Raw genomic sequence first — 27,850 nt, 5'->3', positions numbered from 1 at the left:
GAGGGGCGCACAGGGGTCAGAGCAAGTGCTGAGGGGAGCCAAGAAGGCAAGTGCAGGGGAAGTGAGAAAGGGAGAAGTGTGAGGATGGGGGAGGGCAGATTCATGCTAGTCGAGGAAGGGTGCCCGTGGGCAAGTGCTGGTAGGGATGCTGAGCAAGGACTTACTCCTGTAAGACTCATAAGGGACCAGTCACAGCAGCAAATGGACATTAGCACGGGAGGGGGAGAAGGAAAGAGGAGGAGAAAAGGAAAGTCTTGAGAAGTTTTCAGAATTTAAGAAGATCCAGCTCAAGTCGAAGGGGGGCAATAAGGCAATTTAAGAGGGAGGCTCCTGCCGAGGCAAGGGATCTACCTCTCACTCTCTGCTTGAAGAAGCGTCTAACCAGCAGCTAGTTGGAGCTAGAGAACTGAAGGACTCTGGCAGGGAGGTATTTAAGAAGAGAAAGCTGAATGTAGAGTGGTCCCAGGCCCCAGACAGCCTTGTGGAGGATGTAAAGGGTCTTGAATGTGATCCCTGTGGTCACCGGCAGCCAGTGGAAATATTTTAGGGCTGGAGAGTTGCAGTCCCTGGGATTGAGGCCAAAAATAAGTCTTACAGCCCCATTCTGAATTAGTTGAAGAGGGCAAAGGGAAGAAAGAGGCATATTAAGGAAGAGGCTGTTGCAGTAGTCCAGCCTAGAGAGAACCAGGGCTCTGGAGACATTGAGCTTCTGGGGGAAGGTGAGGAAAGGGAGAATGCCTCTGAGGAGGTGGAGCTGAAAGTTGGACTTCTTACCACCTGATTGTACACACTGTAATTTTTGACAACTGCATACCTTTAACACATTGTAACATTTCGAATGCGCCCAGATACCTCTGGGTCAAAGTGCGCTATACAAATAAATAAAACAAACAAACAAATAAGGTCTGTGATGTGTGGAGGGAAGGAGAGAGAGGAGTCAAAGATGGCCCCAAGATTTCTAGCCTCACAAAAAGGTGTGGGGAGGGAACCTAAGTAAGGAGGGTGGTCAGAGAGTGGGGAGGAAACAGGAAGCACGTGTCCCAATGAGAAGGATCTCTGTCTTACTGGCATTACGGCAGAGATCGTTAGCAGAGCACCACACCTGAATAGCAGTCAGGCAGTCAGGTATGAGAGAGGAAGGAGAAGCAGTAAAGGATGGCAGCTTAAAGGAAAGTCGAGTGTCGTCTTTATAACACTGGAAGTGAGGAGAGAAGGGGGAGATAAGGTGGGCCAGGGGGTAAGGTAGATGTTGAAGAGCCATTGCGATAGACTAGAGCCCTGAAGGACGCCACAGGTACAGAGTGAGGTGGAGGAAAGGAAAAAGTCCAATTGAACTTGGGAGGTCAGTCTGAAAGGAAGGAGGTGAGCCATGCCAGTGCCCGGTTTGTGATGCCTAAGGTATCACAGAGACGATTTATGAGGATGGCATGATTGACCGTGTCAAAGTCAGAAGAGAGATCGAGAAGGATCAGAACAGAGGGAGAGTTAGAGTCAAGTTTGAGAGCAGAACTTCACAGGTGTTCAGGAGAGCAGTTTCCATAACTCTGGATGCTCTGAAACCAGACTGGTGGTCATGGAGATAGCCAGCCAGTTCGGTGTGATGGGTCAGTTGGGGGATGACCAATTTCTCCAAGAGTTTGCCCAAGAAGGGGGTGAAAGATATAGAGTGATAGTTGGCTGGGCATGTGGGATCTGCGGATGGCTTTTTTTTAGGAGAGGATGCTTGAGGGGTGGTGGGAAAGAGTTAGGGAAATAAACCCCTAACTCCAGCCTTAACACCTTAATGTCTATATTAATGTGTTGCATATCCATATTATTTATTGCACTTGTAGATTACTTGCTGCATTGCTAGACTGCAGCCGGTAGACCAACCTGTCTATTGCTGTGTTACTGGTTCAATTTGCACTATAATCATACTTCCTTTCCTGCTTTACCCAGAATGCTTTTTGTACCCTAGACTAATTTATGCACAGCTAGTTCTTAGCTAGAGTAATTGTTTTCCAACTGTACATCACTCATGCCCATATTCTTTTATAGATATCTAAACGTGTTGCTTAGCCATGATATATAGGTTACTATAACACGCTTAATACCCAGAGGTTTCTAAGCGCGGACCCGGGGATCGAACCTGTGTTGCTCCATGTCGTCTTGCTTCCAAGGCGAGCACACCGCCCCTGAGCTATCCTCCCGAGACCCATATTGATTGTTGCATAAGTAGTTTAATTATTGCATAGCTAGAGCTATGAGCTATTGTTCACTACTAGAATAATTCGCTGCCCAACTGTGCTTCACCCCTTCTCCTCCCTGAAAATGGACACTCTCCTATATTGTTTATGGCACTGCCTGATTAACTGCTGTCCAACTGCACTTGCCTCTCTGGTCACAGCAGAGTAATGATTGCGCCGTAGGATTGCTCACTCCATTTTTATTGATCGCTGCGTTACTGGGTTAATTGTCCCCCCAAGCTGTGTGTTACTCCAACGGCACAAATGAATGGTTACACCTGTGATTTAGTTGGCCTACTATTAGACTGATTATTACTCCATTAGATTAAGGGTGAGCGAGGGGATGGTGATTTTATGTGTGAAGTACTGCTGGAGGAAGTTACCCAATTGAATCACTGGCAGAGATGGTATATCCGGAATGCCTACATCGGCCATCGGTAATCTAAAATGTATTTATAAAACATTGATTTTCAATCATGTTTAACTTCAACGTGAAGGTGGAAATGGATAATGTACAGTAAGGGTTCATACCACAACTGTACATGTGGTTATGCACAAAAGGGCCAATTCAGACCTACTGATGCATTAAAAGGGTAATGTGGAGAGAGCAGGAATCAAATACGCCCACCTTTTCACCCCCTTCTCTTGCCCATAGTAGAAACGTTTTCACTGTGTTGAAGGGAAGCAATGCACCTTATTTCGGTACAGAAAAAACGTATTTTTTAAATGGGACCATTTGGAATTTTTACCTCGACCTTCAAGGTCGAAGTAAAAAAAGGCAGATTTGTGGCATAAAGCCTGCCTAAAATATAGAAGGTGGTATTCTGATGGAATTAAATTATTGTTTTTATTTGGGTATTTGTAGAGCACAGAGCTAGCTTCAGAAGCAATGGAGCACTTTATAACTCGCAGGGGGCAGGACAGCGTGAAGGGAGCAGAGATACACCAGAGCGGGGAGCTAACGGGGAAAGGGAAATTTGGCAGAAAGGACAGGAAAAGCAGCTGTATTTGCCAAATACCACTGATTTTACTGTTACCACTCAACTCTTTATGACCCCTTAACTCTCACAGTGCTAGATTGATATACACACGAGTAGACTAGTTATTGCCCAAATGCACTTGGCTCCCAGATTGCCCCATATTAAGTATTGTTCTGCTAGACTAGCTGTTGCACTGCCACGTTGAATGTGCATTGCTGGAGTAGTTGCAAAACTAGATTTATTCCTACACAGACAGATTGCGTTTTGGCACAGTTTACTATATTTTTGCTCCCAGTCTTCATATTATAAAATGTTCTGCAATATGAGATTGAGTCGCCTTGCTAGACTGAACTTTACACAACTAGATTATTTTTTGCCCCTCTATGCTTCAGTCCTTGAATTCATAATATTATTTGCTTGCACTAACTCAGGAAGCTTGCCCAGGTGGATTAGTTCCCGCCCAACTATACTTGTCTTCTGATCACCCAGATCACATATTACTTTGTGATTAGCTAACTCTCGACTATTAGAACAATTAGTAGCCAACTGTACCTTACTTGATCTTTCCGGTCACCCACCCACCACCTTTTATTTGTAACATGCCTGGATCGATCCATCCTGGGTGCCCCAGATCAGCTCTCTGGTCCCATTCTCCTGCAGTCTACAGCGAGCTCCCTTCCTATTAAGTAGGATGCTCCCGTTAGGTAAGTGCACAGCCCTTAGCCAGGTAACCTCACAACAGTTTACCTTACAGAACACCATTATCCACAGCAGCAAAACAGATAAAAAGACCACATCATGCCCAGAAGGCGAAAAGATAGCAGGAATGGGGCAAAAGAAAAAGACAGAAAAGCGAAGGAATCATTCTTGATGCCAAATAATCAACCGCTAAGATCCCTTAGAGGTAGCCCCATCAACCCCAACCTCCAATAGGACCAATGATAACCTTCACCTCAAGATGCCTCATCTAACAACTTCCTGCCCCTCTAACAGGCACCCAAGCTTCATCACTATCCATCAATGCAGGGCAGAGCGTACATCTACAAGACAGAACATTTACTTCAACTTTAATATACTTTCATCCTTGACCACTGGACCTAACTACCAAGCACACTTTTTACCATAAGCATCTCAGTAGCTGGTTACACCTTTCATCATGAAACATCGCCCTGACACCAATCATTGCTAGACTCAGGAAGACCACGCTCACCACCAGAGTTCTCGGAGGGCACAACCCAGGTCTTATTTTCAACACAAAGGAGCCACAAGCAAAACAATGTAACCAGATGTCTTCTCATCAACGCCCACTGTATTGTCAAACAATCTTCTGGCAGCTACAGTCTTTTTTGTGTGGACAAATATACTTACTCTTCATCACAGAAGCCTGGCTCTCAGAGGTTATACATATAGGCATCCCCATAGGATATCATATCAATTTTGCAACCAACTAGAACAGCCAGAAGAGGAGTAGGAATTGCACTCATACATGGACCCCATTAAAGTTAAAACACCTTATTGCAACAAAATCCCGGACTCCCATTCCCTACTTCTAGCCTGCTGGAACTCACACACATCAATTCTAAGCCTTCTTCTCGTCCACAGACCATATTCTTACAAACTGTCTTTTGCTGGAAGGCACCGTTTCAAACCTTATTGTAGACCCCCAATACCTCCACATTCGAGGAAATTTCAACATCTACCTAGGGAAGGAGCATAACACCAACAATAAGCTCCTTTCCATAAACCTTTGTACACTACACCTCAAACGACAGGTTAAAGTCCTACCCATGATGCTTGACACCCCTCATAGAACATCAAATGTAACAAAAATGTCATCACTTTCTTCTGCTGAGTTTGCATATCCTGGGAAGACCACCTTTCAATCCTGTTCACCATCTTCACTGAAGCACCATTGCTTGCAAAACCAACCAGAGTACCTCCAATGCTAATCAGACCATGGTAAGTGATGCAAGTGGATATACTTCTGGAAAAACTTGAACTCTCAAAAGGTCAGAAAAACAGCAATAACCTGCTGAGAACTCAAGACGACTAACTCAATGACATACATAATTTGATAAACAACACCCTCGAAGTGTATGGCACTAACATAAACTTTTCAAACCTTTACAAAAGTGGTCACCAAATAGTTCACTCTGGTTGCAAACCTAATATCATCAAAAGGAAAACCAAATACTCAAACATTGTAGAGAAGAAATCATCTTTACACACCTGGCCTACCAACGACAGCTCCAGTTCTGCAGAGTGGAGACTCTCAAAGCTACAAAAGCCCATTACACACATTATATATAACGAGCACAAAACAATCAGAAGGAAGTTTTCAAAATCATCAAAGATCATCAAAGAATTGCCGCGGTAGACTCGTCTGTTGTGCTCTCTTTCTGCTGTATCTCCCGGACTCCGATGCCCAGAAGGCTCTGCTCCTCATTTTCAGAGGCGGGACTTACATAAGGGTTGCTGCGTGCGCACCATACACGTGCACCCAGCAAGTCCCAGAAGTCCCGCTTTGCCGCGGGAGACTCGTCTGTGTGCTCTCTTTCTGCTGTATCTCCCGGACTCCGACGCCCAGAAGGCTCTGCTCCTCATTTTCAGAGGCGGAACTTACATAAGGGCTGCTGCGCGCGCACCCAGCAAGTCCCAGAAGTCCCGCTTTGCCGCTTCGCCGCGTTTGTCGCGGGTGGCGTTCTTATCCTTTCTTTTACCTTTCTTTGTATTAATTTGCCACAATTACGTTTTTTACTCTATCGTGTTGTGGGTGATTGAAGAGAAAAAAAAAAAAAATGAAGCGAGCCATTTCTACCTTAAAAACAGGGATGCCACCTATTACAGTATCTCACTACTCTAATGGTGAAAAGTCACCTGTGGCTAAAAGAAAACCTCGCTTGAGTTCCACACCTCGTGTAGGCAATTGAAATATAAAAGGGAAAACAAGAGCCGAAATTCTCCTTGGCATGGATATTCGACCCTTTTGTAGTAATAAAAGTGCGGCTTCATCCGTGGATACTGAAAATGAAAACATCAAACTAGCAGCATGCGGTCAAGAAGTCCAAAGTTCCTTTGTGCTGCAAAAAGACTCACAAAATGGACTTTCTTCCAGGAATCTTTTGGTGAATGACAAAAAAGAAGACTTGGTAAAATCCGGCTTTGTGACCCCAGAAATTGTTTCCTTTGCAAATGAAAATGTATCTTTGTCTGATAGTATTTTGCTAAAAAATATACTAACCGGAATTGCTGTTCCTTCTACTGCAATGCCAGATAAGCACGCTATTTCCATTAGAAATTCAAATTCAAAAAGTGCAATCTCCAATGATATGCCGGTTATAGATCTTAATTTAAATGACACTGCTTTCTCTACGCATACACTTTCTGACAATCTGTCTAAATCCCCCATTCTATTCACTAACATCAGTGCTGCGAATTCCGTAGCAAATACGTCTTTCAGTGCCCTTACCCCGCGCAAAGTAAATTTTCATGGTAATCCTGATTTGGGCCCAACAGAATCACAGATTGTTCAAGCTGGAATAGCCTTGACATCGATGAACACAGCAATTTTGGCTTTAGCCAAACTGTTTGAGCTCCTAGCCACAAAGGCTGATCTACACTCCAACCAACTGAATCAGGTTTTGGCAGACCATCTTACATTTGCCAACAAACTAGAAAGTTTGAGATCACCTTATGACCTTTCTAAAATCAGGAGGTCCATAGCTTCTCAGACCTCTCCTTTGTCGACCACCCCATTAAAAGAATACCATACCATTCCGTGCTTTCCTAACCCCATTATAGATCTTATGAGTGTGGGACATAACGCTTCCCCGGTTCAGCAAATAAAATCAATGAAACCAATTTATCCCTTATTCGATGGCAAACTAAATTCGGGTGACATCACTAAAGGGGTTTTTAAAAAGACCCCGCCAGTTAAAAAATCCAAAAATATCAAATCTGTGGTCAAACGCGGTAGGCAAACCAAGGTATTTGTTAAAAATCTATCTATACCTGCCGCTACTACGATCGCTGCTGCAAAACTAGTTGCAAAAAAATATGCTATGCAGTCTCTGAACCGGAAAGAGAGGGTTTTGTCAGTGCCAGTGGAGCATAGCCCGCTAAATGATTTAATAAGAGTGGCGACTGACATGTCCAAAAACACACTCTTGAATCAGACAACAAATGATTTGGCACATAAAGCAGATTTGTCTAAGGGCCTTGCAGATAATGATTTACGACTAAAAAATCTAAGAAAAGCTATTGATGATTACATGACATCCAACTCCACTACCAAAAAGTTGATCTTTGCGCCGCCTCAGTCTCTGCCCTTAAAAGATTCTCCTGTTCCGCCGCCGCAGCATGTGCAAAAATTTCCACTTTTCGCAAATGCTGTTGCTCCTCAAACTACGGTACAGACTTGTCCAGCGCAATACTTGCAAAATATGCCTCTAAATGTTATCAATGCACCTTTATCTCGAGGCACTTCTCAAGTGTCTGTACAGTCCATGGCTTTTGGCACCGTGGCTGAAAATAATACTACCAAAGTCATAGAAAAATTGATTCACACGTCCTTGAACAAGTTTTTTGAAAATGCTGGCTTTGTGAAACCCAATTTTGCTAGTGTACCCTTGCACATGCCTAAAGCTGTGCCTCCGCCACAAAAATCTAAACCTCTGAGTGGCGGCCCTAAACGACCAGCGATTCATGCTCTAACACTTACTTGTATGCCTGCTCCAGCCAAACAGTATAAGCTAAATCGTGCCTCCGTTCTCGCAATCTTTAGTGAAATTCCTGCATTGGATGACATCGGCTCGATAGACATTGAGCTGGTGGAATTTATCAACAAGGGCAATTGCTCATCTGTAAATATATGGATAAACTTGCGACTTGTGGTAAACTCTATCTGGGCCGTTAAACAACAACTCTCTAATCTGGGTTTTTTGCTTCATTCTATGTCAGAGACATCGAACTCGTCTTCAATTCATCCTTAGGTTTCTCCTTGTATTCAATCATTAAACAAATCACAGGTTGTGACCCCACATACTTGTTTGTGTGACTCCAAGAGTAACCAATGCTAGCTTCACAATCTCACAATTTGCTCTTTGGTCTTTGTTTGTTGGAATTCAAGAGGACATGCGCATCTGCTAAACAATAATAATGCTCAGCTTTTGGGGCGTGATGTCATCATGTTGCAAGAAACTTGGTTTACTTCTGTACCATCTTGGAACAACTATGATGTGCTTTTGAATCCAGCTGAAAAGGGTGGCCGGGGGCGTCCCACTTCGGCACTGCTAAATGTGGTGAAGCAATCCTCTTTGCTAAAAATTGAAGCATGGTTCTATCCTAACGCCTTTTTACAAATGTCAAAAATCATGGGTAACAATTTCTCATGTGCTGTGATAAATGTTTATGTTTATTGGAACCCCCTGGGAATTGATGATAATACTTTTCTAAATTCTGTGACCAATGCCCTAGACATAGTTGTGCTCGAGGGTGTCACTGATTTTATTTTAGTGGCTGGTGATTTAAACTTGCATTGTCTGAGTCCTCCATGTAATTCTGAAAAACTTTGCTTACAAAAGTGGACGAGTTTGGTTCAATCTCGTAATCTGTTTATGCTAAATGGAACTTTTCCGCAGGATATACCACCCAGAGCCACTTGGCACTGTGGTCGAAGTCAAGGTACTATTGATTTTATGTATGTAAATGCATGTTTCTTGAATATTATCACAGCATTTGAAATAACTGATACAGAAGCTAGCAATCATAATATTTTAAATATGATGTGCTCCTCAAAATCTGTTGCATCAAATTTGGAATCTTCAATTATATTAGATCCCATTAAAGTTAACCCTGCGAGGAACAGATTGAAATGGTCGGAAAAATCACTCACAGCCTTTAGAGATCACTATCAAGCAAAATTGATTAAACGAAAAGGGAGCTCTTCTCCGTGTGATGTTGTTTACCATGATTTAATGCAAATGTTTCAATCAAACTCTTTTCTTCATAAACAGAAACAGACACCTTTTCTACATCTGCCTGACCAGGAAATTAGAGTAAAAAAAGCCTCCATGCGAGCAGATAGGAGAGCTGCCCTTAAGCTACCATCAGACATGCGTGCCCTTGTTCTATCCCAAATTAGAACAAAGTACAGGAATTGGATTAGAGGCATGAGGGCAAAACTATATCAATCCGATGGTTATTCTATGTTAAAGGTTTTAGCTGCAAAGAATACGGCTCAATCTTGGTCTATTATTAACCAATCTACAGCGGGGCATCAGGTTGCTGTCCAAGAAAATGATGTGACGGAGTCTATGTGGATCCAGCACTTTTCAGCTCTATTTGCCGAGCCTCCTCCTATTGGGGATTTAGCCAATTTAGTGGTCCTACCACCGTTTCTCTTGGTCTTTGACAGAGATGATATACTGTATTTTATAAAACAGGCAAGCAATTCTAGAGCCCCTGGCCCTGATGGCTTGGCTAATATCCATCTCAAACAATTCCCGGACATTTGGGCAGATATTTTGTATCTCCTGTTTGAGTCTATCAATGCCTCAAAGAGCATTCCTACATCATGGAAGCAGGCTATTGTTATCCCAATTTACAAGAAGGGGGATCGAGCCAATCCTGTCAGCTATCGGCCCATCTCTCTTCTTGATGTCCCAGGTAAAATTTATTCACGTTTAATTCTTAGAGAATTGAAAAATTGGTCGAAGAAATGTTCAAAAATGGATCCCTTACAATCAGGCTTTGTTTCCGGCCTTGGCACCTTACCTAACATGATTTCATTAAATATGCTCAAATCCCAATATGCAGATCGAAAACAATCCTTATATTTTGCCTTCATTGATTTTCGTTCTGCTTTTGACTCTATTAATCGGAATTTGTTATTTCATAAATTACACTCACTTGGTTGTCCATCTACTTTGTTATCCTTAATTATTCAACTACATTCCGAAACTCCTATGCGAGTTAGACTTTCCTTTGAAGGTGCTTTATCAGCATCTTTCACTACATTCTTGGGACTCAAACAGGGGTGCATTCTGGCTTCATTCTTATTTAATTTGTTTATTTTTGACATAGGCAACGTTTTTCAGCGCATCATATCAGATGCGCCTCAATTGGGTCATCAGCGTATACCATGGTTACTCTACGCTGATGATCTGGTTTTAATTTCGCAAACGCCTAGGGGCCTCCAGAAGATGTTAACTGCACTTGCAGAGTATGCTGTGAAAAATCATTTAATCATAAATTTGGAAAAATCACAAATAATGATATGTAGGCCTAAGGGGAAATTCATGGCTCAAAATGTTGCTTGGAATCTCCAATTGGAACCCTTGTACATAGTATCTGAATATAAATATTTAGGTCTATTTGTTCAGAATTCTATTGGCGACCCCAAACATTTGACCATGTTGCAGTCTAAACTACTATCCTTAGTGTCACAAGCTAAAATACTGGTTTTCAGATATGGAAAATTCACCCTAAAGCACCTTTTTATGTTTTATGAACAAAAAGTGATTGCCAGCCTACTATATGGCATTGAATCAAAACTCTATTCAAACGATCAACCATGGGACAAGCTAGAAGCTGCTTTTTGGAAAAAGGTGCTACATTTACCAAATTGTGTGCCCATGCCCATTTTACGTTTTAAAATGGGTATAAATTCACTAGCTAGTAGAATAAAATGGATAATGTGCGTTTTCTTTCGCAAATGTTTATTGGGTGTGACAAATAATAATATTTTGAGCACAGTTGCTCGTTATTTGATCTCTTCCGATTTAACTTTTCCGACGACATGGCAAACCTTTGTTCTTAAAATTCTTGTGGAAGCCAATATTTTTCTACAGTTCTTACTTTTGGCACCCAATAAGTGCCAAAAAACGTTTTTATCAGTGGGCCTGGATTCAAAATTATGAACTCTGCACTAATTATAAAGACTTTGACGTCCGAATCTTTGGTAATAAGAAATTGGGTCAAGTGGCGAATCACCTTTCAAAGTGCCCTTCAGCAAAAATTAGACAGCAATTTTTGCGTATAGGGCTAAACTTATGGCCTACGAGAGAGAAGTTAGTGAGGCGTCAAATTCTTTCCCCTAACCTAAACTATTGTCGATTTTGTGAGCTTCATTTTGTAAGTGAAACTTTGCAACACGTGGTAGTATCATGTCCTAAATTGAAGAACATCAGAAATAAATATTTTTCTAATTTGTTAAATTTTCATATGGAAAGGAACGAAATTGAGACGTGGAGCTTTTTATTAAACAGCCCCAGGTTTGCTGTTATAAAATCCCTGGTACAATTTTTGGAAAAAATCTTACCAACTGAAATAACTTGATTACCAAGTAGAACTGAGACAGTAAAAATGATAAATGTGAAGTCAGTTCTAAAATGCTTTTTAGCTGTTTACATTTGTTTTGATCCCCTGGCTGAGTTCCTGTTTTTTTTATCTATATTTTATATCCTTTTTACTTATTCTATATTATCTTCAAGTATCCTATGTGAAATGTAACTGATTGTGAAATTAAAGTGTAATTTAAATTGTTTTCTTACTTGATGGTTATGTATATGTCATTTTGAAAAGTTGATTGATTTCAGCTGTACCAAATAAAAAAAAAATAAAAAAAGAATTCAAAAACATAGTAGCCTGCTACACAGCACCAACACCATTGCAAGAACTCTATTGCGACAAACTTCAGTAACAGGAATTCTTCAAATTCAAGGGAATCTGAAAAGGAAAGGTCAATCTCCACCATACCCATTCAGAGAAACAACACTGACATGTCCATCTACCCCTACACCAACAGTCTTTTGTCCCTTCTCCACCAAGAACTTCCTCAATGCGTTCAACACCAGCAACCCAGTAGGCTCATCAGAGGGCCACTGCCCACCCGACATCTGGAAAGCATTAATTAAGCGACCCCAACCATTACCTGACTTCCTAGGCATCCTTAATGCCTCCATTGAACAATGGGTCATCACTTAGGCCTTCAAAACTGCCTTTGTCAAACCACTCCTTAAAAAAACCTGCAGCTGACCCAAAAGACCCAGCAAATTACCGACCAATCACCAAGACACCTTTCATCGCAAAAACTCCTTGCACAATTTATCTACCAACAGCTATGAGAATACATAGAAAACAACATCCTAAAATAGTCACAACACAGATTTAGACCAAATAGAGGAACATAATTCACGGTGGTCAGTCATAATGTAGAATGCAATAATGTAGAAAGTCAAAATGTCGGAATTTTTCTAAATAAATAAATATATATATATATATATATATATATATATATATATAATTAAAATGTGTTGAGTATGAGGGGTAAGAGGGTGGTGGGGGGGTTGCCGGGGGGTGTTGGGTGAGGGGGTCTGGGGGGACCCCCCTAGTAAATGATACTCTTCTTGTTTATTTATAAATAAATATATATATAATTAAAATGTGTTGAGTATGAGGGGTGAGAGGGTGATGGGGGAGGTGGGGGGGTGGCCGGGGGGTGTTGGGTGAGGGGGGTCCCCCCCTAGTAAATGATACTCTTCTTGTTTATTTATTTATTGATAGTGCTAATTGACATTTTTTTTTGACATTTTTTTTCTAAAAATTGACTCTTTTCATTATATGTATAGGTTTTCGACATTATTGTTTTCTACATTTTTTTTCTACATTTTTGTAAGTCGACATTTTTTTTCTACATTATGACTATAAACCATAATTCACACTATGCTTGATATGGGACACCCTAACTAACAACATGGACACCAATTCGCCCAGTGCACTCTGATCGCTTTGGACTCTCAATTAAAAGATCCTAGTAACCAGACTAGAGAACATTGGAATAACATAACTCATCCTCTGCTAGATTGTCTCTTTCATGCAGGAGCGGACTGAATTGAACACTTATGGCCCTTTTCAGGTCACATCCTTGTAAGCTGACATGCAGAGCACTCCAAAGATCCAGTCTTTCGCTGCTACTCTTCAACATCTACATACTGGAATATATTAAAACCTCAGGCCTCTCATGCTTTAAATACACAGACAATAAGCACATCATCTGCAAGACCTCAAGTGAGCATAATACGAATGGTTCTGACCTCAATGCATGCCTTTCACATGTGGACTCTTTGATAACAACAGAATCACACTCAACCCATCCAAAACCCTGCATATGATCTGCAGCACCAAACCTCATACCAATCTCCTGGCTGGATGAAATGGTAACCTGCCCCTTTCCAACAATAACTGTCAGAATCCTCGAAATGATGATGGACAGCGGCCTTACAATTGAACCCCATGTTAAAGCCATCATAAGGAATTACTTCCTCCAGCTTTATACTACCGGATGCATAATGTCCTGCCTAACCTTCACACATTGGACCATGGCAGTTATTGCACTAGTACTTTCAAGACAGGATTACTTTGGACTTCCAGAATATCTATTCAACAGATTTCAACGTGACCAAAATGCAGCAGCCAAACTACGGCTAAGACTGGAAACATAAAATCACATCACTCCAGCCCTACGTACCCTTCATTGACACCTGATCAGAGAATGCACTTAAAAACACTATGCATTTCCCACTGTGCCATCCATGGCAGGGCCCCTAAATCCATCATAAGGATATTGCACATTAACAACGAGTAAGGGACCTTCGATCCAGCAACAATGTAACAGTGCCAAGCTTCAACTGAAAATAGCATGAGGATCATCTTTCTCCTTCCGTTTTAACCAAGCTCTGGAACTCTCAGCAGCATGACACCAGCACTGAAATCTCTGAAACAAAATCACCTACTTTGAACTCAATTGAAGCTGTCATGGACATACCAGGAAACCACATGCCACTCTCTGATGAAGACTGTTTGCGAATTGACTCAGTCGGGTTGGGACTCTTACCAGCCAAAATGAAATTGATTGAATACTTCCACGAATATCTAACAGACCACAGTAATCATTTCTCTAGATGGTTCCAATTGTCCATAACAATGCTGTCTAATCTTCTCTTGTCCACAACTTTTACCTCAAAAATCTTCTAGAGGTGGTGTGCTGGCTTGACGGAACTATGAAAATCTACACTTACTGAAATTAAATACTAATCAGTGACTTTTTGAATCTTGGCAAGAAACCCAGAAGCATCAAAGACATTTGGAAGAAGACATTTTATTGTAAGGAATAGCATGCTGCCTTCTTCATAACAGATCTTCAGAGTCACACCAGATGTCTAAGGGGGTCATTCAACTGTCCTTATTCCTAATGCTTTTCATCAGTCAAGCTGGATAGATAAGAACATACATAGAACTCATAACCATCTTTCTGTATCGACTGCTTATGTTAACACTTTTTTAAACTAATCCTTTGCATCAGAGCTTCAGAAATCCACTGGTTATTTTCCTGTGTTTTCCCAAGATGATGACCCTTCGATTGGATCCCTCTGGCTCTTTGTATTTCTTTGCCCAGGTCTATAGAATATTTCTTCTTCAGTATTGTAGATGTTGGCAAATCAACAGGGAAAGCCTGGAGTGTATGCTTTTGACTCTCCAGCCTTCAGGAATAACAAGAAGGCGCAGGTTAGATCGACGCATCTGACTTTCAAAACGTTCTATTCTCTCCTTCAATTCCTCTATAAAAAAAATGTAAATCACTTAATGTCGCCTGAGTCTGATCCCAGTTGTCTCTTGGTTACTTCCACTTTCTTTTCTAAGTGGACACTCTGTATGTCCAGAGAATCACTTTTTTTATTCAGCCCATGCAATTCCTGCAATACTGCATGGGGGAACTACTCATAAAAGAACAATTATAAGGAGGTGATTGCTAAAACAAGTAAAAACAAGTCGTTTTCCAAACACCTTTGGCTTTTAGAATTACTGGCCAACTCATAATGGCCCCTGAAAAGCGCCCTGATTAGTGCTGTTACTAGTCAATTGCATGTTTTACTCAAACACAAAACACTAAATAAATGAAGACATTGGTAGATACCCTTTATACGGGAATACTACCCAGAAGCTATATCGAGATCTGACCCCCACTGAGGCCTACCTGTGCAACTGTGTGATGATCACTGGCATCAGTAGGAAAAGACCGGTCCCAGTGAAAAGATCTTTTTTTAAAGACTGAATCCTGCAGGAGAGGGTGGGGGTGGGAGAGGGAGAGTGGGCTGGGACTGAAATCCTGCAGGAGAGGGTGGGGGTGGGAGAGGGAGAGTGGGCTGGGACTGAAATCCTGCAGGAGAGGGTGGGGGTGGGGAAGAACAATGGAGGGGCTCTGGCGGTCAAACCTCCCGAATATTTTAATTTTTTTTAAAGAATGGAAAACCGCATTTTAAAGGTCTCAAGAGAAAAAGACTTTTACAATGACGGTTTTCCTATCAAAAGAAAATCGGTCAAAGTAAATCGGTCTTTTTCTCTTGAGACCTTTAAAAAAAGGTAATTTCACATAGAACCGGAAAAGACAGCATCCAGAGCCAAGATATCTCCTGATTGGAAGTGAAAGAGTACAAGGAAAAGACTAAAAAAGCAATCGTTTTCCTGCTCGCTCTCACACTCTGGAACAACGTTAGGTGGGCTGCCTCCCTTCTGCTCTTCAGGAAGGAGATATAGACCCTGATTTTCAAAGAGCACTCGACGGATCGCGGATGGCAGGTGACTGTCGATGATGGTCGCTCCTGCACCGCAACCTCTCCTCTAGTGCCAAGGAGCAGGTAGTGGAATGTTAGGAACCATGAAGGGGGCTGGTGCCTCTTACTATGTTGTGTATAGTAACATTGATCGATTGTCTTACCTCTTGGGTCGGATACCTCATGTTGCCAGGTGGGGATTGAAAGAATAGGACCTGTATACGTCATTGGAGAATTGGGAACATATCAGCCCTATCCTGAGTCCCTTTGTAACTGAATCGCAACAATATCATTTTGCCGTTGCAGATGACACACCTGTGGCCAGTGCCAAAAACATGCCTGGGGACAGCGCAGACCTTTTCGGGGATGGAGCGGCTGGCGAGGGCAGTGCCACCAATGGCCGCTTGTGGCGGACAGTGATTATTGGTGAGCAGGAGCACCGCATCGACCTGCAGATGATAAAGCCCTACATGAAGGTGGTGACGCATGGAGGTGAGTGCAGGGGCGGGAGGATTTATTGACTCTTTTCATCTGCATAATCGCCAGGAGCGACAGTGGAACTCCAACCTGTAGAGTTAGACCTTCAAGTGGATTGACCATAGAGGACCTCCATGTTCTATCGTCTGACAGATGTTGAGCGAGGTTTACAAAGATCAGATGGTTTTGAAGGGTATGACCAAGGGGTGTCCTTGATTATCCTAGGTGCCACTCCTTTCATCCACCTAAGGTTTAATCTCCCCCCCACTCGAGCCCATTATAGGGGCCCGAAGTATGGCCAAGGGGGCGAAAGGCTCTTTAAATAGGGAACACAATGACTGCTTGCAATACAAAATATAAGGACTTCTGCCATTTGGTGGGTAGGGACGTGTTAACAATAGATTTACACAGGTGGCGCTCATAATGAGAAGGTTTGGATACCACTTCCTTAAACGCTGTTTAGTTTCAGCACTGGCACTGCAACCTTCCATCTGTATAAAGAACAGGTACTAATGCATCTCGGCCTTTGTACATTTATACATGCCCTTATAACACTCATACATGCATGCTTTCAACTTCCCTTTCCCACCCCTTGACACAGTTTCCCAAATAAGTGAGCATTTCTGTGCATTTCAATGTGCATACTGAATTCAGAAACATAATGTGCTTTGGAATGAGCCAAAATCAAACACATCCCTTTGCGTCTGTTGGGAACAGGCCCAGGCAGATGCGTAGTGCATGACAGGGCCAGTCACTTACATGTCCACCCCTCCAGCAGGGATAGGAATTCTTTGTGAATTTCGTTGCTACAGACACTAATGTATGCACGTGAGCTGGCCAGTGTATCTTCTGGGCTGCTGCACAGCCCTCAGGAAATAGGCATGTCCACGTTGTGAATGAGGTGACCTGTACATTTCTTAAAGTGGGGCAAGTAAAGCAAGCATGTTCCCTGAGCTTGTCTTTACTTGTTCCACTCTAGGAATCTGCCCCCTTGTGTCTTAGTGTCTGGCTCTCTGACACATGACTTCCCAACTACCTTATGTCCTGTTGGCAGAACCTCTGCCCCATCAGACAAATCTTGCCTTGGCCTCCTGGTGTCCTGGTGCCAGGGTCTCCTCCATGTAAGTTACCGCTCTCCCCAGCCTGTGTATGTCGTGATGCCAGGGAATCTGCCACATCTGATGTTTCTCTCACCAGCCTACTTGTGCCCTGGCGCTAAGGCCTCTGCCCCATAACTTACATCTCTCCTCGGCCTCCTTTTGCTTTGATGCCAGGGTATCTGCCACTTGAGTCCCATTTCTCCCACATCCTCGTGTCCTGTTGTCAGGACATCTGCACCACCACTCACATCTCTGCCCAACCTCTGTAGTTCTTGTAGACAGGACCTCTCTCTCATCCGTTAAATCACTCCTAACCTCCTTGAATCCCTCTGCCATGGCTTCTCTTTCATAAGTTACATCTCTCCTCAGCCTCATTGTGCCCTGAAACCAGGGACTCTCACTCATTCAATATATATCTCCTCAGCCCCCTTGTCGCCTGATGCCAGGGTATCTGACCCTTCAGTGACATTTCTCCTCATCATCCTTGTGTCCTGGTATCTTGTTCTCTGTACCACCTCGTGTAGCCCCTGACAGCCTTCTTACGCCCCAAAGCTATGGTCTGTGCGCCCTCAAATCATCACCATTCAACCACCTAAGTGTGCACTCTGGTTATATGATCTCTGTCTCTGTCATGCACCTTGACACACCCGCACACATGCACACGCACATCTCAAGTTCCTCCATGTCAGTTGTGAGTAATGTTTTTGTTATTTTTTATTTTAAGGTTAATTAAAAACATACAAATCATTCATGCAAATTACTAAACATATTCAAACATTAGCTGTTCAAGGTATATCATATGATGATCTAGTGCCCCCCTCTCACTCTATTTCCCTCTCTCTCTGTCTCGCTCCCTCTCTGTCTCTCTCACCTGGTGTCTAAGTCTTACTTTCTCCCTGTGGGTGAGAGTCACATCATCAGGTGTACGTTTGCAAGTGTTTCCGACCCGAGTAAAAACATAGAGATCTTGAGGCTGAGGGTGCTGCGTTATTCATAGTTAGACATAGAATGAGAGCAGCAGTGACTGAGGCATCCCCATAGATGGTGGCCCTCCTGGTGCTTGAAGCCGTGCAATGCCATCATTTGCATCCTGCAGGAGTGGTGCTATCACATTGTAGGATGCACTGTCCGAATGAGGGAGAGTGAAGGTGGACGGATAGGCGCTGCAGGAAGCACTGGGTGCTGATAGAACCTGCAAGGGACCAGAAAACAATGCTCCAGAGTTAGAGACCAGCGCGCAAAATTAAACATTCTCGCAGCAGAAAAAGATCATTGGTTTTAATCAGAGCGTGACCCTTTCCAAGAAGGAAGGACATTTTGATAGTTAAAACTGTGTGTATTCTCGACAATTACATTCTGGTAATATGCTGACACTCCAAGATGGACAGTCTCGTGCACTCCAATTGAACTCTGTTGAGATACCCCTCTGAACAGGGATGTTACTAGGTCTGGAAGAGATCTGGGGCTATGCTAATGTCGGGGCTGTCGGGACTCGGGGCTAGCTAGCCTTTTAGTTGTAGCTCCTGATCTTCTATACGGGACTACAACCAAAGGACAACGGGCTATAGCCCCCTCATCTCCACCTCCCACCCCCCGTAAAGCCTCTGCCTCCGAAAAAAGGTGAAGGGAACAAATAAAGCCAAGGAGGATTCGTGGCCTATTTGGGTAAAATCAGGGTACATTTTCGAAACAAAGGAATCACCACATAGCTTTATATTTCACAAATATACCTGTGATAAAAGGGCTGGCTTCTTAAATCACTAAGGACAATGCACACTGGGATTGGTGCTCATTTCATTTTTCACAGCACTCACCCTAACATTGAAATGTCTGTAACAATGAACTCTATATACTCATTCAGACTGATGCAGGATTTGCATCTGAGGATAAAATGGATGTGACACCTCCAGTGGGGTCTAAGGGATGGCCTGCTTCTGATTTCTAAGAATAATATTTCCTTTTGCCGAAACCGAGAGCATAGCAGAATTTTAGAAGAAGAAATGCTGAGAGGTGAAGCTGGGCTGCAGGGTATGGAGGGCTGTGCCATGTCCTTTCCGCAATGCACAGATATCCTTTGCGATTCATACATATAGTGCCTCCACATATATCAAAATCACTAAAAATGGATATAGGTTCATTGCACATCTGTATGTAAAGCTTCATCTTAGATTTATTTGTCCACTTGTTCCATTCCACACCCTTTGTAAAATGTGTATACTAGAGTAACTGAGTATGGGGCAGAACTAGAGGACACGTTCAACCGCTTCGATGTTACCTTTAGATAATCTACATTGACTTGATCTCAGAATTTTATACCACGGCCCCTCCAAGTTCCAGACTCCAAGAAAGCTCAGCCTAAACTTTGAAATGAACCTTCTCATATCAACACGTGGGACACTGTATGTTTAGAATTGAGGCACTCCTGATTCCTCATAATTAAGGAGATCATCGCCATTCGTTAGCACAGCTCCTTTATCAGGGATCTGTGACAAAGTCCCATGCTGGAGGTAGGGATGTGAGCTGAGAGGGACCATAGGGGCCGGTGGAGACCACCCGCTATATAATCTGAATCTGGAGTTGGCACACAGCGGATAACCAGGCCCTCTACACCATTCCCAGCTTCTGTATTGAAGCAGATATTGTGGCCCCAGAAAGAGAAGAAATTATAGTGTTTACACACAATCTTAGAGTGTGAGCAAACACCAATTATAATCACAGTTTGTGATCAGGAAACAGGAGCTAAGCGAATTGAGCGGTGGGCTACAGACCTCTGCTTACTTCCAAAACACAGATTCAGAGGAGGCGGCTTGGTACACGAATGCCGAACACGAGCTGAGAGGAGAACGTACATGAGTGATGTAATGGGCCATGGTAGAATCAAGCATCCTCTGTGACATGGCCACCTGATTCCAAGATGGCAGGCCAGTCCTCTATCTTTTTGGGCAACAGACACGCAGGCCACTCAGGGATGATTGAGACTTCATTGGCAGCACCAATAGAGCAACTCATAGTTTGACACAGACACTATGAGGACAGGACGAACACTTTAGTTTTAAACCTGTATCCGAGGAGGAACTGGCTCTATTAATATAAAATTTAAAACCAACCACCTCCAAGGGGGATGAATGCATGTCCTGCATTGGTTATAAAAACTTGCTCCCCTCTACTCCTTGGCATGCTGTGCAAATTCGTGAACGCCTCGTTCAGTGAATGCCATGTTCCTGCGTCTACTAAGAACACCTGGATTTTGCCTCTACTTAAAAAAAACAGGTCTTTGTCCATCAAATCCTCTGAATTACAGGCCAATCTCGAACTCACCCTTTCTGTTGAAAATACTCCATCGAATAACCTTTACGCAAGTCATGACACACCTAAGGAATAATAACATTCTTAACAAGTGACAATCAGGATTTAGGTAGAACCATGGTACGGAGACTGCCCTTCTGGACCTTAAGTCCAGACTTTCCTGTATTATGGACAATGACCAAACAGCCATCCTGATGCTGCTTGACCTCTCGGCTGCCTTTGACCTGGTAGATCATACTCTGCTGCTTGATCGGCTAGGAAAAGTGGCGGGGTTCTCTGGCTCAGCGACCCGCTGGGTCCAATCATTCCTCACCAATCGCTGGTGTAGAGTCAGCAGTACCTCGGCTGATTCAATCCCAACCCTACTTACACATGGGGTAACACAAGAGGCCTGCTTGCCCCGCACCTTTTACAATATTTTTACTGTCCCATTTTTTGATCTCCTGGAGGAACACAAAATCAATTTAACCAATTATACAGACGACACACAATGTGTCATCCCTCTCTCAGGTAATCATATAGAGGATCAAAAAACCATCAACCAGATTTATGGAGTGATCCAACGCTGGATGTATGAAAATGGACTGACATTGAATACTGGATCAACCGAATTTATGGTGGTAGGTACCTTGGCCATAACCCGGAACATGGGCCTGGAATATGCATAGTTCCGTATTGACGGTTGTGACATAGACACCAAGAGTAAAGTAAAAACGACAGGAGTCTATTTTGATCGCAATCCTAATATGAAGGCACAGGTCGGGAGCATGGCATCATCAGCCTCATATCACATTAAACCTCTGACACAAGCTTGCCCGTTTATATCTAGAGCAAGTTGTGAGATACTCTCTAGAGCCCTAATTGGCTTGATTATTGTGGCAGATTGCTTACACAATGCGGTCAGGATTGTTCTAGACATCAGAAAAAGGGAACATGCGTCGGACGCCAAAAGGAGCTTACACTGGCTTCTGATAGCGGCTAGAATTGCGTTTCGCCTTCTGGTGATAACTTAGAAATGTCTGACAGGTTCCTCACCTTTACACCTGAGCAAAATGTTAGAGACTAAACTAAATACATGCAATCTCAGATCTAACAATACCAATCAATTGAGAGTCCCAGTATACAGACTGTCTCAGGTAAAGAAAGGAGCATTATTTGCAGCAGCCCCTGTGGCATGGAATGCTATCCCCCCAGATATGAGGAAGGAAAAATCCACAGCTGTGTTCAGAAAGAGACTTAAGACTCTCCTGTTCAGATAAAGAGGATAGATTTACCTTTTTACCTTTGACCTTTGCTTGCGTATACCTTCCTGAAATAATGTTGTGGTCTTGTTGATTTCCTAGCTTTATGTTTGTCTTTATGGTGTGCCCTTAAGCCTCCGGGCCATTGGTGCGCGATATAAATAAATATACATACATACAGGTGCCAGAACATTATACCCCCAAACATCCACTGGCACAGGATATAAAAGGGGGTGGTGGTTGAGGAGTAAGTGGGGGTTTGGAGGGCAGTAATTGGAAGAGAGCAGAGCAGGAGAGTGGAAGGGGCAAGAGGGAGCAGAGAGATGAGGGCATGCAAGAAGGAAAGAACAGAAGGAAGAAGGAAAGGAGGAGTACCTGGAAGGACAAAAGAAAGGAGAGCACTAATAGTGCCTCCAGTGGAAGGAGGGAGTTGCATGAGGGGAAAACAAGGTGGAGGAAGGTGCAGAAGGGACAGGAGAGGAGCTGGAGATAGGGCCAGTACATTCAACATCAGAAGGAGGAAGGAGACAGATGGTGATGGATGGTGATGAACATAAAAGATATCCAGAATTAGTGTCAGCGTCTCGCCTTAACTTACTGCTGGTTGAAGCCTGTTGCAACTGGTGTCTCTCCCCCTGGCTAGTCATCACGACCGAATGAGTGTAAACACAACGCCTTGGTCCTGACCCAAATTCAGTGGAAAAACACAGTTCGGGGAAAGGGGCGGGAGACCTGCCTGATGTTCCAAGATCTTCGGATGCTAGAAAATGTTCTTCGCAATAAAGTTGATCTAGGAGAGCGTAGAGCAGCAAGTTTGTAGAAGGGACATGGGGCCAAAGGAACTTGCCCAGGAACTTGCCAGGACAGGGAGAATGAAAGGGCTTTGCAAGACACAGGATAGAGAGCGGGGGATGCAGGCTCAGAGAAACAGGGGAATCTGGAGAGAAACTAGCCTGGACAGGAACGAAGCAACGAAAAAGAGAGCCAGGCGAGTACAATGGAGAGCGCAGGTTGCAAGGAAACGGTAAGACACATTGGGAAAAATTACAGTGTTGTGGCAAATGGAAGGGTTTACAACACGCCGACTTACCTTTCCTCCGGAATTAAATATGGTAGCTTCCGGTGGTGTCCCAGGCGCCTCCGGCACTCCGGAAGACATCACAGCATCAACGACGATCAGCTGCATATAGGCAGTGCCAGGACGTTCTGAGCTGCCATTTTCTGTTGGGTTGTTTCAGCCTCCAGTGCTGCCATAAAGACCAGGTAGCGGATCTGCGGCGGTGACCCCTGGCAATTGGCCAAGCCAAGATAGCCAGAAAGCAGAGAGAGCTCTAACAGGTGGAGCCAATGGGACCCAAACTGGGTTCAAGACCAGTTACCAGGGCTGCAACAGTTAAGAACCTTGTGGTTCTGGAGAACAGTAAAGAGATAGTATAAGAGACAGGCTAACTAGGAGCCATAATACATATCTGGTAGGGATGGCAAGCCCACCAGTAACACTTAAGAACCCCTGTCTTTACAGGGAAGGAAAGGGACAGTGAGAGATTGGTTTGCTAACTGGTAGCCATAATCCAGACCTGCTGTGATTGAAAAGTTCACTACTAATTCTAAAGAAAACTTGCCTAGCCAGCCTAAGACTCCTAACACAGACGCTCTTTGGACATCTAAAAGTCGTAGGCGTCCCAGAGGACTACTACTAGTCCACAATAAGAAAGCTCAAGAGAAAGCTGAGCCTGCTGACAGTTCCAATAAGATCTGATACAAAGGACAAGGCTGGCAAAAGCACAGTACCAATTACCAGACCATCCATTGAACGATTCCCTCTTGGCGAGGTGCTTTAATAACAATGGCTTGAAAATAGACCCAGGAAAGTCGGGATAGAAATGAAGTGTTGACAGCAGACGGACCACTATGACCCAGGAGGGTGACCCGGACCCCTTACTAACTATTGTTCCTGTGTTTGAGGATCTGCGGAGCCAGAACCAGAAAACTGAAAGAGGCTTTACTTTTGATCTGGGCCCTTTTTTTTCTACTTGTGTCCTGGTGTTCCTGCTCCATGTCACCCTTACCTGAAGTCCCAGGGTACATCTTTGAAATATTTCACGAATGTTCTTTCCTTCGATTAACAATCTGCCCGACTTGCAATATATTGAATGCAAAGAATAATTTGATCCATTATTAGTTGGAATATCTTTTGGACAAACCCCTTGACATGGCAGTTCTCACATAGATCTAAGTATTAGCTCAGTAAGATTATGGTATCTAACTATTCCTTGGGATATACCATATCATTAATTTCTTTTAAGAAGTCGGTCGGTGTACCCTAGCAAAGGTATATGAGAGGATCAATAAATGAGGTATGCTACATCATCTTTTAAAAATAAAATATTTAAGCAATAAGCCCCTAGCTGAGGGGGGGCATTACTGCTTCAGTTAATGCCCTGGGCCCTATAGTTACAGGCCTGAGCAAAGCAAGAGCCTTAATGCAGGGCCCTGGGCATTAACTGAAACATGAATACCCCCCCTGAGCGGGGCTTATTGCTGTTAGTACCCCTGCCCGTAACACTGGGGTACTAACAGTCTCTTTTTAAAGAAATAAAATATAAAAAATAATGTCTGCCAAGTGACGGGGAGAAGGGACCATATGTAGTCCCTTCTCCCTTTCAATGGCGGACATTGAAAAACTAAGAAAAAAGTAAACAAATAAGATGGCCGCCATGGAACGTGGAGAAGGGACATCTCCTTTTTCATGACGGCCATCGAAGAAAAGTAAAAAGTACACAAAAAAGATGGCCGTCAGGGAACAGGGAATAGAGACTACATGTAGTCCCTTCTCCCTTTCCATGGCGGCCAAGAAGACAACTGCGACCGGCTCCACAAATGCTTTGTTAGGCTGGTAACGACGTGCAAGGGCCAATGAGCTTTCTTGTTACAAGCTCATTGTGCCTCGCTGGGTACTGATAAATGCAAATGTGTTTTCTATCATTGACCCTACTTCAATAACACCTGTTTGAGTGAGGTATGAAAAAAGTCTCCTCCCCATTTTAGTTATTCGGCTCAGTTAATATTGCTTTAGCAAATATTGTTTTCCTTTTCAATACCTCCAAGGAATATCGTCAGGCGGTGCTGCTTTGGAGGACATCGCTGCATGAATTCAGGATGCAAAATTCCCTTCTCCTTAACTTTTACAGGGATGATAGTTGACTCTGATTATTCTCAGCAGAGGTCCAATCCCAATTTTCCTGTCCTGCTCAAATTGCTGCACGTGGCTTCCCTCGTCGATCAACAAATCCAAACCTCCCCCACAAGCTATGGCATCATTCATTGTCTCCATAAACCCTGGGAGTTGCCTTTCGTCTCCCGACTACCACTACTTCCTGGGCTAGAGCCAGCAACAGAGCAACAGAAGTGTGATCCACCTTTGCAAAAGTGTCTGCGTTCAGGCACAACTGGGATCTGAGAACCCACAGTGTTCTCTTCTTCATGGGCCTTATGAATCGCTTCACTGCTAGAAATCCCCAAGGCTGGAGCATCACATGGCACTCGGGTGCACAATACCATTGGACTAACTGGGATGTCTACAGCAAAATTCAGATCCATCCATTACTGACCAGACGTGGCTCACCCACAGAGCTGTCCTAACTAGGACAGTGAGCCTCATTACGGCCCTGGCGCTAGCCGTGCCGGTAAAAACGGCACAGCTGCCGCCGGAGTTGTTTTCTTTCGGGTGCCTGGCTATGGTGTATTTACAGCCCCGGCGGTCCCGGTAATTCCCCATAGCCAGGCGCCGAAAAAAATTACTCCCCGTTCCCATTGAGTCCTATAGGGCGCAATGGGAATGGGGAGGACGGAAGCACCGGCACCGTTCATAACGGTTCCGGTGCTTCCGTCAAAGTCTGCGAGCGGGTGCCGTTCCGCCCCCCCAGGTCAGACATGGCGGGAGGGACAGCACCCGCCTGCAGAACTCGCAGTGTGCCGGACTGGTAACAACGGTGCCGGTAGATTACCATACTTATAATGAGGCCCAGTGTGCCAATGATAATGTTTACGGTGGTGTGGCCCATTACTTTGTTAGGAGAATTATATTTTCTTATTTACAGTTGATAGCCCCCACACAGCTCAAAACGTGCCTTTTTCGAAGACAATCACAGCGAGTCACAATAGAAAAATAATTTCTAAACCTTAGTTTATATCCACGATCGCTGCAGGTTTGACATGCAAGAAAAAGGGATTGCCTTCATGTCGATTTTCAAATGTTTTTAACATTATGCAAAACAAGCTGTTAATTTGTGTCAAAGAATTACCATAGCCAAGTGACCTTATCACACACCTCTTTCTTTAATTGTGTATCTTGCTTTTTGCATTCTGGTAAGGGTAGTGTTTGATTCAGAATGTGGCACAAAAAAACGACACTCATACTGTTGCCGTAACATAATTCTTTAGTAATGTACAGCTTGTCAGGTTGCGTACCTCTGTGATTTGTGTACTTTGCAAATAAACTCTAAAAGCAGGTATTGTTGTTGCCAAAACTTAAACATGTCTAGCTACTAGAGTTTGGGAGGTATGTGGTCAAGTTCCTCTATTGCAGAGTGTATTTAAATCCTGGCTTCACTGCTTAACCAAAGTGTGTGATCATGGTCATACCTGGGGTGTGGGGGCTGGTTTCTGCTCATGCTTGGGCCAGTTTGGAAGAAAAAAAATTTGGAAAAAAAAAGATTATTTTTTTCGCTTTTTTTTCTTTTCAAAAAGTCTTTCATCCTTCTTAGGTCGATAAATGAGTACTAACACAGGTTGTGTGATATTGTATGCATATGCAATACAATAACATTATCATTTGGCCTTGGGCGTCTGCTTGGTTTCACAGTAATTTAGTGTATTTAGGAACAATGCTATTTGATGCCACTTCCTGTTTTGTCAAGTGGTGAAAGGTCGTGTTTCATCGCTTCCCGGGATGTCACTTTGGGGTGTGGTCAAATGACATTCCTTCTGGTGATGTCAGAGGTCAAGGGTCGTGAGACGAGGGGTGTGCCACTTTTTTGAGGCAAGTGGTGGGCCACTTTTTTTTGGGTGACCAGGTCTATTTCTTGTCCCAGTCCGACCCTGATGCCTGAACTGAAAAAAACGGTAATCCTTAGAAGTAATTAAAACACTGTATTCAGAAAAAGACTCCCTTCAATTAGGGAAATGTAATGATTTTAGGGACAAAATGGTGATCTTTCAAGCTCCTCTGTTGTTGGTCCACAAAACAATGCCTAGAATTGCATTATCGTAACACTGGCCCTGCCTCAGTCCCATATAGCGCGATTTGACAGGAGGATGTATCTTCTCACCAACCACTTGGGTCCCCAGTGCTTCTAGTAGAGGACTGCCTGCTTCACAGCCAACATTCATTTCCTCCCCTGCTGCCGACAGTCACCGGAGTTGCTTGCGCCAAGCAGAGCCCTGCCCCACCCGAAAACGAGTGACCCTCTTTGCTATGCCCTGTGAGGCTAGGTTAATTGGTATTTTATGGCACAACTTCAGCCGTTTTAATAGTTTCCTGGCACTTTAGGATCTGCAAGAGGTGTTATAGGAGACTAACAGATGAGTGGAGAGAGCAGTGCAAGGGTGCTTTGTTGCAATGTTAATGTGTGCAGATATGGAAAGCCAGGGCTCTTTCTGTGGTGTACATGCTACATATTTTGTAGAGTTTTTGTGTGGTTTTCTGTGGTGTCTGGTAGAGTGGTGCTTAAGGAGAGTGTGGAGAGTTGTGTTTGCGTATCTGTGGTAGGTTAGTGAGTTGTTAAGGAGAAATGTAGGCCTATATCTCCAGGTGGTGTTGTTAATCTGTGATGTTTCTGGGCTGAAGTTGTGTGCCGATATATGTTGTTGGTTCGTGTTGGTCAGGGAGAATTGTTTTGGAGGGATTAT

At 43.5% G+C, this 27,850-nt stretch overlaps 1 protein-coding gene across 4 annotated transcripts in view; it reads left to right on the top strand.

Moving 5' to 3' along the window:
- Positions 1-27,850, top strand: part of ATCAY (ATCAY kinesin light chain interacting caytaxin) — a 458,353-nt gene that overhangs the window by 220,537 nt on the left and 209,966 nt on the right. For all 4 annotated transcript variants that reach the window (XM_069649408.1, XM_069649407.1, XM_069649411.1 and 1 more), the window contains one exon: positions 16,123-16,308. In XM_069649408.1, coding sequence (XP_069505509.1) covers positions 16,123-16,308 — 186 coding nt within the window. The remainder of the gene's footprint in view (positions 1-16,122; positions 16,309-27,850) is intronic.

This window comes from Ambystoma mexicanum, chromosome 1p (assembly GCF_040938575.1).
Source record: "Ambystoma mexicanum isolate Mex_15411 chromosome 1p, UKY_AmexF1_1, whole genome shotgun sequence".
In the NCBI taxonomy this organism is placed as follows: domain Eukaryota; kingdom Metazoa; phylum Chordata; class Amphibia; order Caudata; family Ambystomatidae; genus Ambystoma; species Ambystoma mexicanum.
The sequence above is the reverse complement of the archived record's forward strand: the minus strand, read 5'-3'. Positions and strand labels throughout refer to the sequence as shown.